Source organism: Pungitius pungitius, chromosome 12 (assembly GCF_949316345.1).
Source record: "Pungitius pungitius chromosome 12, fPunPun2.1, whole genome shotgun sequence".
NCBI lineage: Eukaryota > Metazoa > Chordata > Actinopteri > Perciformes > Gasterosteidae > Pungitius > Pungitius pungitius.
The window spans coordinates 13604482-13624575 of NC_084911.1; the positions used below are offsets into that span (position 1 = coordinate 13604482).

Consider the following 20094-nt stretch of genomic DNA (forward strand, 5'->3'; position numbering starts at 1 on the left):
CACTCATCTTCTCAGCATCATGATTCCTGGAGTGGAGAGGATAAAGCGACAAAATGTCAGGAGAGGTGCTGGTGCAGGCTGAAAGCAGGACTCAAATGCAGGATCTTCCAAGTTTCAAAAGGTACTCTTTATTCACCAATACAAATCAAAAAGGACGTGCACAGGCGTCTTGGGGCCGAGTCGGGCTGGGACGGGCGTCTTGGGGCCGAGTCAGGAGCCGGAACTGGGGGGTTCGTGGTCTCCTTCCCCCCGGGCTCCTTCTCCTCGGATTGCAGAGGTCCCGGAGTTCGAGGCACACCTTCTGGTAGCTTCTGGGACCGAAAACAAAGTTCGTTTTTCGCTGCCAAAATGGACTCCTCGCGTCCAGGTCGTCAGGGCCCAGATCGCTCCAAGAGTCTGCTGAGTCCTTTACTGGCCGCGTCATTCTGTCATGGAGAGCTGCTGGTGCAGGCTGAAGGCAGGACTCAAATGCAGGATCTGCTAGTGTTGTTACCTCCGACTCTCCTGCTTCGAAGCTTGTGTCGAAATATGAACCAGTGCAAGGTGAAGCAAATGTATCGGTGCTTGGCTCGTTCGCAGCTGATCACGTGATCAGTGACGTCTGAAGCTTCGTTCCGGCGCACAGTCACGTGACCGCTTCGATTTGATTCAAATGGGTGCGAAACTATGGGGCGTTTGTAAAATGCTTTACATATTTTATGTATTTACATGATTTTGACTCCAAATGTTTGAAAAAGCGACATGTGAATATTGTCCTGCTTTTTTTATACATATGATGATGCTAAATGTATGAAAATGGTGCAGGATTTTAGAACGTGCTACATTTTACAAACGGCGCCCCATACGGTAGTCAAAGTCAGTGTTGTTGTGAGTAGCAAAGAGCAAATTTACAATGGAACCTTTTGGCAAAGAGAGGTCGCTCCGAGATGTGGGAGCACTTTGATTTCCTCTTACAAGGTTAGCAATAAGAAGGCCAAGTCTGTCCTTTGTATTGTGTGATTATTAATCAGTTATGGATGTTTATTATATCTCAATAAAAATCAATAATTTCATGCCCCATCTCATGTGTCCACAAGCACCTCAATGTCCAGTCATAACAAACCTGTACAATCACTGCCCCACTGAGCTTTCCTCTGTAAATCACTTCCCACATTCCAGATAAGTCCCTATGACTGCCATGAAGTGCACATGCAGTAGGAAGCACTTGCTGGTATTTTAAATTATATTGCTTACATATAACTATACTATATATATATATATATATATATCTTCTATTAATTCTACTGCTAGTATGATCACAAACATACATGCACAAAGGTGCAGAAAGACACAAATAAGTGTTTGTTCCACTTCTTCCCAATGTACAAAGAATTGAAAAACACAAACAAGGACACAATTCAAACCTGAATAACAATAGTTGTATTCATATAGGAATCCATGTATTTATTAATGATTTATTGGTTCAACCTTTCATAATCATGTTCAACCCACAGAGACTGGGCCAAAATATACTGGTAGTGTATTTGAAACATGCACTACACGTATCCAACAGCAGAGGTCATCATAGAGTTTGCGATGCATTGAATGAATGAACCTTTTTCCGATACAATTGGCTGGAAAGCTTCACTGGTTCAGAAAGCTTCACTTTGCCATCACTAGGATCTGCCAAGCTTCAAAAGGTGCTCTTTATTCACCAATACAAATCAAAAAAGTGCACCAACAACAACTAGACTTAGACAATAACGCGACAAGGTACAACAGGCACACAAGGCTTAAATACACTAGGGAGGTGCAGGTGATTGAACACAGGTGGAAACAATCAGGCAATCACAGGACAAGGCAGGAAGTGAAGTTACCCAGGGACACAAGAGACAAGAAACTGCAAAATAAAACCGGAAGGAGAACCAAACCGTGACACAAAATGCATCCACTGCTGCCTGTATGTTGAATGTATCAGCACACTTTAATACTTTCTCCATACATAACACACTTTGTTCATTTTTTCACACCCTGTCTTGTAGAACAACGTAAAATGACACCTTGAACGTTTTGGTTGATTTAGGCACGTGGTGATAAGGGACCCGAATAATGTTGCTAACATGGCGGCCTGGACCTGTAGTTTATCACAATCACTTCACACTCGATTCAGAAGGTGTATTTAGGTATTTATTTGTAAATCAACAGTGCTAACAGGTGCATCAATACTATAAAAAACAATGAATCAAACCGGAACTAATAGTACATCCTGTGTATAAAATACAAGGAGGAAGTTGGCGCAGAGGCTCAGGATATAGAGCTGAGAATCAGTGCCAGATGATCAGAATGAAAATCCGTGAATAGTGACAGCGTAGTAAGCAAAATCAGGTGAGACTAACACTCGTTGGAAAATATTTAAGTGGTCATAATCATTTCCAGTAAAAGTTCCCACTGTAGCTGCCTACATATTACCATTGAGCCTGCTCTCACTAAGAGTATATGCAGTACAGTCACAGAGAGGAACTCAGCATCTGTCGCATTATATCCTCCTAACTCATCCATGGAGGGATGCTTTGTCATCTCAGCATGAACCATTGTTTCAATCCAATCAGTAGGAATCCTGCTACACATTTTCACATGGAGGTGTACATAATAAAATGAATACCGCCAGCATTTGGGTTTATTTTGAGAATTACAGAATTCGCAGCTTTATTACATGCTTTTTTTCTCTCCCAAACAAACTCTCAAGTTCGCAGAAGGTTTTGTATTTAGTCATGATAGCTAGCGGGGAACTTTTTTCACCAATTATGATGACCAAGGCACAGATGGTCCAACTTAATATCCTATTCATACACCTGCTCAGTGTAGAGGACAGAGACCCTTTATGAATGTTACAGAAAAGACTTTCCTTGTACATGTGCTGTTTTAGAATGGTGTCCATCCACACTGCACCTGCATCTATTGTTATCAGCCTCATGGGTTAAAACGGGAACGCAACGACTACTAGTAGTTCACATTATCACCCATAACAATACCACAATGCAACGTCGACCTGTGGTGGCAGGAGTATGACCTCAACACAGGAGGAAGCCAAGTGAAGGACTTTAAAGGGCTACAGGCTGGATTCAAATAGTCCCAAAATGACCTCCTAGTTAGTAAAAGACAACCACTGTGTTTAGGGATTCTGACCCCTGCTTCCACTGAGCTACCTATCTGTGATGCGACGGGAGACCCAAGTTAGTGATGTCAGTCAACGGTGGCAAAACTACAACTTTCCAAACATCCTGATCTTTATTTCGGCCGAATGATACGTCACCATATAAATTTCGCCGCCACTAGGAATTGTGGGATGGAATCTCCTTTCCTTTTGTGAAGCATGGTCCAGTGGTTCCTAGGCCAACCATCAAGGACAGCGTAGCTCCCACTTCTCACCAGAAATATCTGTGTGACTGTGTCTGAGGAGGCGGGAGGAACATTTACCCTACTGAGAACAAGCAGTCGTCAAAATAAGCTGAATATGATGAGACTGTACTGTACCTGTGTACTGGAAGGCAGTTCTTGACTTGTAATCTGAACACATTTAAAGGCATAGAGTTGTGAACAGATCCAATGAGCTGTACAAATGGGGCTTATGGCACAGATGATTGGCCTAAAGCATCTCCAATGATTCAGAGCGGTCAGTGCACCCCTAGTTCAATGAGGTTTATCATTAGCATTATCATAACTGTTGCATTCTCATCCACAATATTGACGGTTTTCATTAATCCCGGCAGGATAGGCTGCTTGCATTGATGAGAAAATATCTAGTGTTATGTATTTGGGTCATAGTTGGTGTGTCCAGGCAGGATGATCTGGATTTAGACACTGTGGTGTGTCTACACAGTGATGTTTGAGTTGCACTACAAACGTCTTGTATGTTTAATTGGCTGGATGCTTGAATGGATTGGTTTAGCAAGAAAATGAGAACATATATGTGTAAATGTCTGATTGTTTTAATGAACGGCCAACCGGGGGAACCAGAAGCCGGTCCAATGCACCTAAAAACCGAAACATTGAAAAACACCACTAATTATAAAAGCTAGTTCATACTCCTGCATCAATTATCCTGTTCGTAACCTGATCTCAGTGAAAGTCAGACAGTCATGTTTTCTACATGAAAAGCAGATTCCAGATTATGAGCTATGTGTTCAGGTGAATAGCTACACCTACATAGTAATAGCATATGGCTTTTCTGAGCAGCATGGAGTTTGTGTTACTAATCACTTGGCCTATTCAAACTAACACACTTCTGCACACCCTCTAAGTTAAACCCTGACTAACCCATGACATCATAACACGTTTTATTCTATCCATGGCAAGTAGAAAGCAGATCCAATTCCTCCACACATTTCACTAAAGGGTTGGATGAATGAAGCATGTTGGTTTGGCACTTAAATGTGTACCAGCATCTTTATGAAAAAGGTATGTTAGACACTAGGGTTCTGTGTCCCTCCCGTCATATTTTATACTTTGAACACGTGACCTCAGCAAGAATGACGCACTGTATGGACAAACATCTCTGCACGTCTGCAATATGAAGACACTATTAATTGGGCTCTAATGTGCTGCTTTCCAGATGTGAGATGTGAGAAAGGGTGAACAGAAAGGTTTGTCCACACTTCTGTCCATAAATCGTAAAATGTGTACAGTAGATAAAAAGACGCTTAGCAACCATTGTGGGATGTATTTGTTTCCCGTCGCCTTCTCCCCTGCTCCCGCAACTTGTCACCATGCTTCCAGTAAATACATATGTGAACAGTGGTTTCATACGTATCCATATTTGATGCATTTTGTATGTATTGCAACTTAATTTCTCATTTAAAAACAATCCACTTGGTGGTTTGTCTCTTACTGCAAAAATAAAATAAAAGGATCTAGTATGAAAATATCTGTCAATGTGATTGAGTGAGTAGGATGAGCAGGACGATGGGGAGATCAGAGGTGGCTGTCGGATTCACATTTGTCAGCTCGTCCGTTCTCCAGTGGCCAGGTGGACTGGCCCAGGTCTCTGAAGTCTACTTTGCTCTCATTGAGGCGATGTACGCGGTAGGTCTCATAGTGGACGTCGTGTGTTACGTCTTTCAGGTCCTGCAAGTGAGACCTTTGCAAAAACACAAGAGAATATTACAAATAACAACTTGATGTTCATTTACTATCATATTGTGTCATAAGGGTACTATGCAGGGATGTTTGCTATCGTTACCTAGACCACGGATGCTGTTAGTCTGGAGCCGTGGCCTCTGCTACCTACGCCACCTTGTGGCATCCCGTGATTACAGTTAAAGAACCTCACTTTGTTTGGCTGTCAAAAATAAGCCGGGGCCCACCAGTTATGGCCCATTTCTTTTTGTGCAGCATCGTGGTCCAACTCACCTGATGAGGAGATCTCGCAGGTTGGCAAACTCACAATGCGCCACGTTTTCAACTGTGGAGGGAGAAGAAGCATTTCACGTACTCTACATAAGCAGGGTGTCACTTTGAAGAAGAACATCAGGAGACATGTGTATGTGTATATTTAATGAGATCTCAGATGACCTCATGTCATGTGATTAAAACGGCTTCATACCATACTACTACCGCTGGCCGGTCTTACTCGATTAATGTTTCATTAATGAACTTGTTCTTGCTTATTATATCCACCATGAGGGGTTTAAGCGGGGCTTAAGGGTCAAAAACCCTTTGACATGCGCACAGGAAGAACTGATATTCCAATCAGTGGACGACCCGCTGCCATTGTCCCGTTGCAGTTCACCTTTTTGAGAACACCTTTTATTACTTGTTGTATAATACAACTGAGAGGTGGGCACGTGGAAGCAATAAGGATTCTATCACACATCAAACTTACAGATGTGTCAACAAGAATATGGTGACGTGGCCACAGAGAGCCAGAGGGAGGAGTGACGGGCTATTAGTTGCCACAGTAACACTACTGCAAGTACACATGTAAGTGGTTGGATGGGATGGAGGCAGCTGCAGAGGCATGGAGCACAAAATGTGGAGCTTTACCTTCAATGATTCCCCACTTTGTTTTACGGCCCAACACCTTGTTTCCATTCACTTGGTGCTCCTTGTCCGTTCCCACCACAGCAAAGGGAATGCTCTCCTGGATACACAGAACATGAGTGTGTCATGGAGTAGGCTCATCACAATAAGCATCCATTCCTTTAGCGAGTGAGATCGACTGTATCAGCACACAACAAACACAAGGTTACAGATGCTGAATCCATCCGGGCCAAATAAAAACAGTTGCATGGTATTAGATAATAAGGCTTTCCTTGCTATGAAAGTGATGTTAATTAGTTGCTTTAGGCACGGTTGACCCTTGCTAGCACAGCGCTGACCCATCCTCACACTTTGGACACTGGGAGAAATCTGTGCACATGAACCCTCGTGTGAGATCATGAGCTGCCTCCTTCACATTGTGTGCAGCCAAGGCCCCTTTAAATGAGGTCAGGTTGACCTGAGCGCTGTAAAAAGAATTTTTAAAATCTGAAATGTTCTTTTTTTAATACATGTCACATCAGGTCTAATTTTGTGAATTAGGTTGAATAGAAGAATAATTTTAAGACTAATACGTTCATGCAATCCATATCTGGTGGAATACAGTCTGAAGATTCCTGCAGCTCAGCGACAGGAGAAGAGACGTTACCCGGATTCTGTCATTGAGGATGCGCTCCTCGGGGTCTTCATCGTACTCCCTCTGGGGGTAGACACCAATCCCATTGGCGCTCAAGTCTTGCCTTATCTGTCAAAAGGTCAAACCTTTTTTGATTAGTTTGCACAATAGGTGACTTATTAAAGCAGGAAATTTGAGGGAATAGAAGATGCATGATCTCACCCACTGAAGATGTGGCAAATGAGTATGTATGTGTGTGTGTCCCTCACCCTCTCTTTGAACTCGTGTCTTTCCTCGATGGTGAGTGTGTCTGCTTTGGCGATGACAGGTACAATGCTTACTATCTTCCCCAACCTCTTCATGAACTCAACATCGATGGGGCGTAACCTGGAAATTAACCTCTGGTCAGTTTGAACCGAGAATGTAGTGGTAGTTATGTTTTATGGAACAGGAGGAAGCAGCTAAGTGGTGACGTTCAGTTTCTGTAGCTTGGACATATTCTGGAATATTTTATAGCTTGTTATAATAGCTCGTATCCTATGCAAGAAAAAAAGAAAAGGTACTTGCATACGAGTTAATAAATGTGTTCGCTGTTGTGGTTTTCATTGACTGTATTGATGGAATCTCCTCAGCCTTAAATATTACTTTTAGCTGAATTCAAAATAATGTTTTTGTCAGGGGCGGCTGCTGGTGCAGGCTGAAGGCAGGATCTTCCAAAGGTGCTCTTTATTCATAAACAAAAGCCAAAGGACGTGCACCAACGACGATGGACATAGACAATGACGCGACAAGGGACAACAGGCACACAGGGCTTAAATACACTAGGGAGGTGCAGGTGATTGGACACACGTGGAACCAATCAGGCAATCACAGGCCAAGGCAGGAAGTGAAGTTACCCAGGGACACAAGAGACATGAAACTGCAAAATAAGACAGGAAGCAGAACCAAACCGTGACAGTTTTTCTCTCAGCCTGAAAAAAGAAGTGTTCCTAAATTAAATTAAATAAAAAATAATAATATCTCTCTCTTTCTGCAATTCATACGTTTTTGAGGGTTTTATGGCTTTTACTGTCAAGTGCAGCAGGTTGCTAGGCAACGAGGCAGCGGAGGTGAGGGTAATGACCCAGGCAGGAAGCCCCCCCGTAGGCCAGACCGCCCCCGTTTCAGAGACCGCTTGGTTCACCAGAGTGAGTCTGACCCAGCCTAGGTGGACCAGAAGGCTGGGTCCTCCATGCAGCCCACTGAATTTAGACAAAGCTCTGATATCGCAATTCAGGCACTTCCTGTCTAAGTGATGCAGAATCATTTGTTACTTCTACAATTCTTGGATTGGTTTAGCCAGAAAATCAAATGAAAACATATATGCGTATCTATCTGATTGTTTTAACAAACGCGAACCCGGGGAACCAGAAGCCTGACAACATAAAGTCATTAACAAAAAAACACCCAGTAGCACTTCTACTTTGCAGAGGCACAAAGAGCTCGTCGCTCTGTGGAACTAACTGAACACTACATGGCGTGACTGTAGACATGTACCACTGTCACGGTGCATCACAATGTCAATGGCAATATGTATTCCACATTGCACTGGATCTGCCCTCGGATGTTCTCAGTGACGGGATCCAATCAAAGTTTAACATGGTTTGTGGATGAAAGAAGAAGTAACTGGAAGAAAAGTCTGTGAGCCGTGTATCGGTGTGTGATGCGACCACGTACACACCTGTGTCCTGTGGCAGGAAGGAAGTAGATGCAGCAGTGGACCCTGCTGTCTGGTATTCTCCTCTTGCGGTTGATATTAATCTCCTCTCTCAGGTACTTCTCATACTGCTCGTTGATGTGCTTCACTACGGGATCCCAGCTGGAAAGAGTCGCTGAGTTACTGCAATATTCTGTTAATGACTCAAATGAACAACTCTACTGCAAACCCCCTGAAGACCATCAGGACCAAGCGACAGGGCCTACTCAGCTGCTGCACCCCCCCCCCCCCCCGGAACTCCTCCCAGCCTCCCACCCTATTATCATTCAGAGCCTAATGCTCAGTAATATTTGGGTTTATTTAAGCTTAGCCCATATTTACCCTCAACATTGTTAGTTTCTGGATTGATGCATTAATTCATGAAGACTATAGCAGACGTGGAAAGTGCGATCCTTGTCTCCAACCTCCTACAACTCACCAATTTTCGTTGTTGATCTGGTCTCCAAATCCTGGAGTGTCGATCACAGTCAGCTTCATCTTCACACCTTTCTCCTCAATGACTGAGAGGGCAGAGGGGAAGCAGTTAGAATTTAGAACAACAAAATAGCTTTGATTGAAGCGTCAGACAGGTTGAAACGGTAATGTGGAGCGGTGCCTGTATTATCAGCATTATCTTGTTGAATCTGTTGGAACCAGTGGATCCCTTCCATATCTGGAACATGATCTTTTATAATTAACTGACAAAAAAGTCCAACACTTGTCCACACAAAGTGCACCAGACATGAAATGTTTATCGCATGTAGAAAATGTCCCGATGTGCTGGTTATTTTAAATTTAGACACCATGTTTAGTACAACCAGAATTGTATAAACCACAAGTTACAAACTTGGGGGCTAATGATTCACGGGGGTCATGAGGCCTTCTTAATTTGAAGTGAGACAACTTAAATACTTTTGGCCTATATCTAGCCATTTGATTAATAAATGAAAGAGCTCTTTGTAGTTTGAAGGAATGGCTGATTGTCAAAAAGACGTCTTTTGACCACTCAAAGCTGTTTAACACTTCATGACACTGGTGGGGTGACCGGTTACTCAGCTTAGAAGTCCCAGCGGGGTATGCAGTTTAGGTACATTTCTTCTTAGTGATTAAAGGAAGTGTCTCATGTAGTGTCTTTGCTTTGCTTTCCTGCTCTGGGTTAAGGTCTGCCCCCTCCTGGTGCATAACCTGACACTGTTGTGGAATATTTCAATAAAACTGGTTCGGGAGAAGAAAAATGATTTGGTTATAGGTTAATCTACTAAAACAGAGTCTTGATGAATGAACGTATTACAACCCTCTGTGGAGATGGCGTCCCTGAACAGTCAAAGTGTTGAGCTTTTATACACACACAAGAAGGTCTAATAAAGCGGCGCCGACTCCTCACCACTAGACCACATGGGAGGTGGCAAATATGAAACTTGCGAACCAAGTGAGATATGAAAATTGGAAATTTATACGCAAGGAACTAGGTTATGACCCTTGCAAAACAAGTGAGACAACTCGGGTAAAGGTGAAGATTGGGTCACAGACTTTCCTTTGCTTGAGCGAACTGGACTGCAAATGGAAACTATGAGTCATTCTGCTTTCCACATGTTATACTTTAATACAGACAATTATCACTCTTTTAGCATAAGACTATATTATAAGATATTTTACTATTACAACACTACACACACATCCTACCTAAATCCCTTGACAAGTAAATACATTAACATCAGATATCAAAATAAATATGTCCAATGAAATATGTCCAACAGGCATGTTGACGACCTACAAGCAAGCAATTTTTGCATTACCGTTTTTTGTATTTGTGGTGCCCAGTAGAGAAAACTACCACAATTGTACTGTAGGGAGAAAATTCCAGATGAAACACCCCTGGGGTTGGCAAAACATGGAAAAGTGCCCTAAAGAGGGCCCTTCCAGTGGAGAAAACAATATTAAATGCACTCTGGGGTGGTCCTCTAGAAGGAAAAAACAACAGGATAAAGTGCCCACTAGGGGGCCCTCCTATTGCTGATTACGTAATGAAGTGTCCCCTCGTATTTTCCTGTAATTGACAAAACTCCCCAAAATGCATTCCAGTAAAGACAATAGAAAAATGGCCTAGCATCACAGCTTGTCTAAAATGTGTATTTTCGAAAACTTGAAAAGAGTGTCTTACAGTTTACAAAACAAGTTGTTGATCTGAGAGCCCAAAAAAGTCAAACACTGATGAAAAGAATAAATCCTGGGTTCATGTTGCCAAGACCGCAACCTGGGCCAAGTCAAGAGGACGCCGTTGTCCCACAAAAAAGACACCACTTATTGGGACCCCACACTGAGAAATGCACTTTTGTGGGAGCCAGGCTAACCCCTCTACCTTTCTATCCCCTCTTTGAGTAGTCTCTTTTATCAGGTAGTCAAAAGTAAGGACAAAGGATTCAGAAGCCATCCCCTTAAGAAAAGCCAATGCTAAACAAATAGCAAAAGAACTGTAGGGATTCCAAAAGAGATTCTTGCTGACCAAGGAACTCCCTTTATGACCAGAGTCACCAAAGAGTTGTGTGCTTTGTTGCGAGTGAAGCAGGTGAGATCCTTGGTGTACCACCCCATGATGGATGGGTAAGCAGAGAGATTTAAGACTCGCAAAGCCATGCTAAGGAAGGCAATTGACCGAGATGGAAGGAACTGGGACCAGCTTCTCACGTACCTCTTGTTTGTGAGAGAAGTTCCAACAGACTTCCCCTGGTTTCTCACCTTTTCCAGAGGTCTGCTAGACATAGGCAAGGGAGCCTGGGAGGAGCAACCCTGTCATCATACCATGGATGAACATGTGGGAGAGATGCAAGACAGAGTGGCCGCTGTGGTTCCCCCCGTAAAAGAGCACATGGAAAAAGCTCAAAGTGCATTATGTCCCGGACCTCTCCCCTCACCAGTTGTAGCGGGCAAAACCCCTGCCTCGTGTCGATGAGCTGATTAAAAGCCTAGGGCAATGCACAGTTCCTAACCATCGTGGACCCCACAAAGGGGTAATGGCAGCTTCCTTTGTCATCAGGATCCAAGGGGAAGACAGCCTTTTACTCCTTTGTTTGGAGCCCCCGCCACATTCCAGTGATTCATTGTTTAGGTAGATAAAGCCCATGAAAGATATGCATCGGCCTATTTGGATGATACCGGGATTGGGAAAGCTACTTCGAAATGTAGCCTAGCCTTTGGGGAGACTAACTACTTGGGGTACACCATCGGACGGGGCCTGGTCAAACCCCAGTTTGCAAAACTCTGTGCCATCCAGCACTGGCCAAAGCCTTTAACAAAGAAGCAGGTGAGATTCTTTTTGGTACTTGCAAATTATTACAGGAGGTTCATAGCTCACTTTTCCATGGTAGCTGCCCCTCTCGCGGACCTGACATCAAAGAAACACTCCCTTATGGTGACATGGACCGAAGACGCGTTTGGCAACCTGAAAAGAGCCTTTTGTCCGAAAACGGTCCTTACCACACCCGAATTCAGCAAGGAGTTTGTGGTCCAGGAAAATGCCTCCAAGGATTTGTACCAGCCAGGAATAATCAAGATGAGGAACACCCAGTTCTTCATTTGAGTTGGAAACTGCTGCCGAGGGTGAAGAACTATGTCACCGTGGAGAAACAGTGCTTATCAATAAAATGGGCCATAGAAATACTCAAATACTACCTACTGGGAAGGAGGTTCGCTCTGGTGAAAGATCATTCCCCTCTACACTGCTTGGCTGAAAACAAAGAAACCAACAGCAGGGTAACTAGGTGGTTCCCTACAGCCTTAAATTTGTCATTTACAGGTCGGGACGGCGCCACAGGAACGTAGATGCCTTCTAGTCCTCGTTCACCCTGCCGAGGACGTCAGACCCAGGGAGAGGGATATGTGGCATGGCATCACAAGGTGCCAGGTAGTAGAGGGCTGCTTCATCCCTGCCGAGGATTGGCAGCCATATAACAAAATGGCCGCCATTTCCTAAACATGTACCAGAAGGCTTCTGCTGTAAAGCTAAGGACACCTAATTGAGGCAGGGCTGAGGAGCTTCAAGAAGGAAACATTGCTGGAAGAGAGAGATGCAAAGAAAGAAGCAAAACAGAAAAGAATGGGAAAAGCTGGAAACCTGGACCTATGGGATTGATTTGGCAAAAGAATTCTTTGTAAGAAACCGTATTTCTCCTTAGGGACACTATACTTTTTGTTTGATTAAAGGAATTACATTGCATGTTTTTTGTGGAAGAATAAAACTTCACCTTCTAATATTGCCTAGTTTTTCAGTTAGATGGCACTGCCTCACCCTAGCTTGTCCTAGGGACCTCTCGTGGCATAACAAGTAGTATTACACTGACTATGGAGATGTAGCTTACACAACCAACTGTTACAGCCCGCGCTGGGGGTCGTGGTCATGAGACAGGAAGTGAAAGGAAAGGCAATATGAAAGTAGGATGCGAGAGCTGCTGCTATTAGTCCTAACTCTTCAGACTGGACTCAACTGATCTGTTTTAAAAGGAAGAGGAAGACAAGAGTACAGAAACCCACACACACCAAGAACCATGACCTCCCTGTCAGTCAATATCCATGTCAGGGTTCGTTCTTTTTTTAGCTTCATAGTGCAATGGATGTGTGTGTGTCTGTGGACTCACCATGGCTGACTGAATGCAGCTTGACTGTTTTGGAGATTTTTTCTTCGTAGTTCGGCATGCAGGACTTCCGGCTGACTTTGGACTTGAACAGAGTGTTGACCAGCGTGGATTTACCCAAACCACTCTGACCTGTGGACACATTAAACCAGATACATGTGCATAAGAGTGTGTTGTATTTAGACATGTTTCAATACATATACCAGTGTGGGAAATTTCACTTATGTGTTGTAGGCTAGCAGTCTATCACTGATCTGATATCGCATCATCATATAATTCATTAGCATCAACATGTGTCACAGGATGTCCGTGCATTCTGTGGCAAGTGCAGCTCTCAGCACTATTGAGATAGTAGTGAGATGACTCACTGTTTCAGACGCATTCAACTGGAGAGTTACTAATGAATTTGCCGATGGTTTTGACATTAGCCAGAGCTAGCATAATATCAGGAGGTTCCTCATTGCAAGGGCAGACACTAATATGGCCACAGGATAAACTGATGAGAGACATCAATAATATTCAAATAAATAATGAACACACTGGTATTGAATATCGCCTGATGCTCAGGTATATGAATGGTTATCTGAGAAAAACTCTAGTTTTTCTTTGGCAGAAGACAATATGTGCTTTACAAACTATATAATCAACGTTGGCTGAGAAGGTGAGAAACACAACTCTTTAATGTACTCAAATGGTTGAACAATTTAACAAAAAAATACCAACCATGACAATGGCAGTGGACAAAATGTCACAGTCACATGCAGGTGTACTGGAAATTCTGTGTTAGTTCTGTGTTATGTTTTAAACTTCCTGTTTTCAATCAAACAGCAGGAGAAGTGTACTATATATGAAACTGTGTGTGTGTGTGTGTGTGTGTCAGGAAAGAGCAGATAGCTCCAACCCCCAACACTACTTCCTCTTCACAGAATTACACTTCCTCTTCCAATACTATATTATCAACAGCATCACACACATTGTACGCATTCTTATGTCGCTGCCTATGGAGTTTGAGGTCCAGAACACGGTCCAATGAGACAATCTGGAAGAGGACAGGGTCTGTGCAGGTGCTGACAGTCCGGTAGTAATGAGAGTAATTCCTTTCAAACTAGTGGACAGAGAGGACAAAGGACCTCATAGTTTCTCTTCCAGGGGTCACTGGACCAATGGCCAATAGATAATCGATTATTCTAAAAGCTTTGACAGTGAGTTGATTGAGACTACATACAGCAAATTCCACCAATAGGCTAATTTAATATGTATGGGATTAAATCTCAGCTAGTTAAACATTTTTGTGATGATAAGGAAACTCTTAAAATGATTGTATTTGTACTCTTAAAAATTTGTATTGCTACACAATATGCTGAGAATTGTTCCCAATAACGACTTTTTTCAGGTGTTTGACATATAGCCAGTGTGCACCTTTTATCAGAAGCATGATGGTGGGCTCTGACCCCATGCAAGCGCTTCGTGTCAGACTCACCAACCACCATGATGTTAAACTCCAGGCCGGCTTTAATGGTCTTGCGCCTCATCTGGTCCAGCACCGCCTCGATACCCACGTACCCAAACAGGTCAGTGCCTTGGATGTAGCTCATCTGCAGGTCTTGCACAGACGGGCACAGCTCCACCTTCCCCTGGGCCTCTAGGTCCATCTCCAACCCAGTTTCTTTCCTCATTTCTCCCTCCTCCATTCCCTTCTCCCCTTTCGCCGTCTTAGAATTCTGTGTCTTCGGACTGGCCGGTTGTTCTTGGCACTTGACCTGATCTTCTTGTCCCATGATGCCCCTCTCCATCTCCTGTCTTTCCTCCATTGGGCTGTGCAGGTGCGTATCCAGCTGTGCAGCAGTCTCTGTGGGTAAGAGTTTAGACAGAGTTAAAACTAATTTGCAGTAGTCTGTATCTTCATTTCTACAATTAGAAAAGTGCTATCTGTTGGAATTACTATGGCCATTGCCACTCCGATGTCTTTAATCCCTCCACAAAGTGGAATGGTAAATGGACTGTACTTGCATAGAAACTTTCTTGAATTCCAGCCAATCAAAGCACTTTAAAACAAAATGATTTATATTAGGACTCTTGAAGCATCGACAACCATTCAAACAGCACAAGCACAGCAGCAACCTTAACCATGCACACATGACCACTGACCAGCAAAGCCTCCGATTCATGGAATACGTGCTCTGTTTCCATGGCCTACGTGATAGAAACTTTGACTCTGTAAAAGTCCACATCCTTGCCTTTGATACCTTTAAGTTTGCAGAAAGAACAACTGTGCTCTAACTGAGTGTGGCTGAGAAATACAACCGTTTGTATACAATGAACACCGGAGAGGCCGAGAGCAACAGCCCAGGACTCCCCCACTCTCGATCTACTGGTCATGCAGTCAGAGATCCAGTTACTTTGTCCTCTAATATTACTACAAACTGTGTGTGTGTGGTTGAAAGCTGGAGCGCCCTCCTGTGTCCTCAGGGCCAGCCACACTTTCTTTATTCTGCTGTAGTGAACATATCTGAAAGGAGGGCAGGAGAGAACTAAAGGCTCCCCAAAATACAATTATCACACACACACGCTCATCCAAAGGTTACTGGCAATACATACACAAACAATTCAATTCAATTCATTTCATTTTGTATAGCCCAAAATCGCAAATTACAAATTTGCCTCAGAGGGCTTTACAGTCTGTACACATGCAACATCCTCTGTCCCGAAACTCCCCAAAATATGAAAAACACACACGCACACACAGCCTTTGTAGGACCTGATCAGTATGTAAGTGAAGTGAATCATTTCATTTCTTGTGTGTGTGCGCTGTAACAGGACTGGACTGTGTGTCCGTGTGGTTTAATGAACAAATACCCTCAAAGACAATCATGACACACACACACGTTGGTTAGCGTTAGTCCACATAATTTAATCAGCTATAAATATCTAACTGTACCCGCATTGGAACAAAAGTAATCCCCATGAGTAAGAGGGAGACATGATATATTTGCATACTGCATGCGTCATTGGTTCCAATGACTGCTGTAGTTTATTCGGCATATACTGTATTTATGCTACCAGTTTGACCCTTTTGGTACGTCCAACAAAATAATTTAAATAAAGTTGGATGAAGTATTGGTTATCCGGCATTCTGTAAATATGCACAATAGATACTGAGAAGAAACACAGTATTTTCAGGATAACGAACACAAGGATTTGAAATGACGCAGTGATAGTTCACTAATATAGTACAGTAAAGTATTGTTTGACTCATTTCCTTAAAATGTGTGTTTCTAAACATTACAATAAATGTCAACAAAAGAGAATCAAAATGTAAAATATGTGACGCAGTGTGTCAGTCAATCAACAAGTGGTTCACTACGGAGTCTGAGAGGTAGAGACGCATCAAACTGCAGCAAAGAGAGCGAGCGGCCGGCATCAAAACACAAATAGAAGAGAAGGACAGAAAGACAGAAGGACGGGCTTTTCTAATCCAGGGCTGTTGTTCCATATCTTAAAATATAGCTGCAATGTACTATATCAGTAGGCTAAGTACCGCAGGCTTCACCACAAACACAAGGAAGAGTCCACAGACAAAAAAGCTGTAACGGACAAAAAGCCACTCACACGTAACTTGTGTCCCCCGTAGGAAAGGTTAAGACTCATCGGATGCAGCTACCTCTGCTACTACTAATGGCACTGGTAACACAGAGATATCTCAAATCGAGATGGTCTGCAGCCATTGATGATGACGACCATTAAGATAAGGATTGGTACCTTCCCTATCCCACTGTGTCCCTTCGGTCAGACTACCGTGTCTAGTCTGCTCATGTCTTCAAGCCTTTTTTAATCACGATCAGCTTAAAATGTATATTTCCAAAACACTGCTTGGTACCATGTGTTGCCCGTGAAGGTCAAGAGGGGGGAGAGGTGTGATGACGTCTGTCGGTGTAGGTATGACACACACTCAGAAGTTGCTCTCAGTTGCACAAAAGCTGGAGAACAAATAAAAGCTAAATGACTGGAAAAACTTGAGCTAATCATGGAGCATGTGTGCTTATTGTATCGTCACTGGAAACAACTTGTGATGGGATTGTGTCCTGGGTTTTCATGTCTCTGTGCCCAGGGATACATCCACACTAATACGTCTCCATCTTGAGAACATAGTTTAATTCAGCAGGGTTTCTGAATTGATCTCCGTCATCACTCACAAGCATGAAGACCAGAATCATGTGACTATTCACGTATACTGGACATGCAGGTGCTCGCAGATTAGTTGCTTGGTTATAGAAATAGGTTGGGCTTGATACTTCAGACCTTCCTTCTCAAATCTTCCTCTGTAAACTCAAACACACACTTGGTGGAGAGTTTTAAGGCTGTATTCTTCTTGGTTACATTGCCGTGGTGCCGGTGTCACTGTACGAGCAGTAGGAGACAGCTCTCTGCTCCCATGGAATCACCCTTCAGACTCAACAAGTAGAGACAGGAATAGAAGGATGGTGACCGATCAGAGCCAGAAGGTGATTTCATCAAATCAAATGATGTAGATTCCTGTCTCACATTCAACCATTTTAATGCAAGTTTTATTAGGGGATACATAAAATCTACAAAACAAATGTTCCAGTTTGTATCAACTTAATAATAAAGTTAATAACAATAATCCCTTATTGTAAAGGGAAGTGTTGACGTCACCTTGGTTTCTCTTCCTAATTGTGTGGGCTAACCAGGAGGATCTGATCACTGCGCTTTGATGCAGATACATCACAATTAAAATAAGGAATATGTCAATCGATTTCATCGTCATGAGGTGGAACCCTACTCGGCAATAACTCCGATTCCGAATTCTCTTTTAGACGTTCTCATTAATGCTGAGACCAGCACACATGAACTGGCTACACCACGCCATTTTTATCTATGTTTGCTCACCTTTGGTCTTATTGTTCTGTGACACATGGAGTGGTACATGGTATGTGTCTCACTGAACAGCCGAGGCCTAACCTCCCTCCTACCCCCATCCTGACCGCCATAGTGGACCAGTCCTGTCAGCTCTCATTGTTAGCCCGGGACACATGGACGGGGGGGACGGGACACAAAAAGATGAGGAAAACATCCTACCTTCTCATTCACAAAAGCCACTTGAAAGATTCCCTGGTTAGTGAAGGGATGCTTTCTCAACTCCTCTTTCTGCAAACGTATGTCCACCGCCGCCGTGCTGGTCCACTCTGTGCCAGTATCTCCTTCCCTCGCTCTGGTCCCCCCCCCTCCCCGATGGCAGGAGAAGTGTGGAGAAAGAGAGGGACAAGAAGAGCCAGAGAGACGGGGGGAGGCTGGTGGTGGCTAAAAGCAGCTCCAGGATCCATTCACATGCAAATGGCCCAAGAAGCTTCCACTAATCCCTGAGAGGAGAATGACTACGCCTCCTCACTCCTCCCCCTCCCCCGTCACAAGCATTTGGCCAGACTTAGCTGAACTGTCAGTCAGAGTGAGATGGAGGTGCAGGGCAGTGCCAAGTGGCTCTGAAGCTAAAAGCAAAGTGGGTTTCCTTAAAGGGACATGTTTGGAGTTCACTATGGGTGCTTTGTGCTCTCCTTACCTTCTTCTATCCATCTCCACCTTTTCACCATTACATTCTAGACCGTCCAACATGTGGAAAAATTAGTATCCAGATGAACACCTGCTGTCCATGGTGGTTATATCCGATGGAGGATGTTCCTGCTGTTGTACTGCTACTGCCAGTACTATGAGTAGCCACATTGCTATAGCTGACACCATTACTTCCTGTTATTTCTACCAGATGTCCTGAAAGTATTGTACCCCTGTAATGTTGTTCCTTCTGTTCAAATGATACTATCCTGGATACTATTTCTGCAGCATGCATAAGCAAAAGGTATTTAGGAACATCATGCAAAAGACCAATGTGAGTCTCAGTGACTCAGGTCTGTTTCCCTACTAATCAACCAGTGACCTCTTGACAGTTCACACCTATATTTCCACCATGGCCACACTGCACAGGGTTGGATGGAGGTTACTTTGCACCGCAGCGTGACATGGGGGTGGGGGCGTTCTGCCCAACGTTCCACACCATGGCCTTGAAAATGAATGGAAAGATTTGGGGTAAAGGCAGCCCTCAATTTTCTTTTGTTCAATTGAAAATGTTAAGACATTTTAAATGTCTTAAAGGAAGTAGATTGCTTGCTTAGTTAAATAAGAAGTATGACATGCAATAAAGTAGTCTTTAACAATCAATTGATATTTGATACTTGATATTTAACATATCTCTAGCTCTCCACAAAGCTCGCTAATCGCTCCAATAAAAGCTGCTGCCTCTGATTCAAGATGACCCGGTCAGCTCAACCTGTAATCAATGGTCCACGTTTAAATGAGCTGGAAGTCGCTGGATGAGGCTTTCTGCTCCCACATGGCTACTGTGTGCTTTCAGGTGTGAGCTACAGGAGCCAGATGTAGTCACGGGTCGGCCACCTTAACATCAGCAGTTTGTTCTGACTTTTTTTCCCGACTTCAAAGGTCCGAAACAGAAGGAAACTTCTCCAGGCAGAAAGAACCAGAGAAGGAGAAAGAAAAGTGACGAGGAAGGGAAGAGGAATGGGGAAGTGTGACACGAGCCACTGCTGAGCTACCGGGGGCTTGAGTTCACACATCCGGTTTCCAATAAATCTGTGGACATTTACTGAAGAGCCATCGTAACTCAGTATGTCCATGTGTTCAGCCACATGTCATGTGTTCACTGGGAATAAGGCAGAGGTGGGACAGGTGCCATCCTTCATTGATTTTATCAAAGTTTCTAGCTGTACTTTACAGGATAACATTTGTATTTTGTCCATAATCCCTCATTGTTAGAATACTCCATCTGCAGATGCAGACACTGATCGAGTCATCCTAATGAGTATTGGATAAGCACATCACGCCGCCGTTCAAACACATCAGTGAGCCACCCTTCACTGGATGACTCAGTCCCGCATGTAGCGTCCTGCCGCCTGGAACAAACAACACAGCACACACGATTTGACTTTTTTTCTTGTTGTTCGATCCTTTGTACTGTCTTAGTAACCCAGTTTCATCTGTAGAGCACTTTGACTGACACCAACTCTACGTATGGT

The 20094-nt window shown here is 43.6% G+C and overlaps 1 protein-coding gene across 3 annotated transcripts in view; it reads right to left on the minus strand.

Moving 5' to 3' along the window:
• Positions 1-2150: 2150 nt before the first annotated feature.
• septin12 (septin 12) overlaps positions 2151-20094 on the minus strand; it is a 45968-nt gene continuing 28024 nt past the window's right edge. For 2 of the 3 annotated variants that reach the window (XM_037475326.2, XM_037475328.2), the window contains 9 exons: positions 14475-14843; positions 12998-13126; positions 8806-8887; positions 8352-8489; positions 6901-7018; positions 6665-6760; positions 6022-6118; positions 5389-5440; positions 2151-5116 (listed from right to left, as the gene is read on the minus strand). In XM_037475326.2, the coding sequence (XP_037331223.2) occupies positions 4951-5116; positions 5389-5440; positions 6022-6118; positions 6665-6760; positions 6901-7018; positions 8352-8489; positions 8806-8887; positions 12998-13126; positions 14475-14843 (1247 nt within the window). In that variant the 3' untranslated portion in view covers positions 2151-4950. Of the gene's footprint in view, positions 5117-5388; positions 5441-6021; positions 6119-6664; positions 6761-6900; positions 7019-8351; positions 8490-8805; positions 8888-12997; positions 13127-14474; positions 14844-18091; positions 18372-20094 lie in introns of those variants that run through there. The other variant, XM_037475329.2, reaches the window with a different exon arrangement.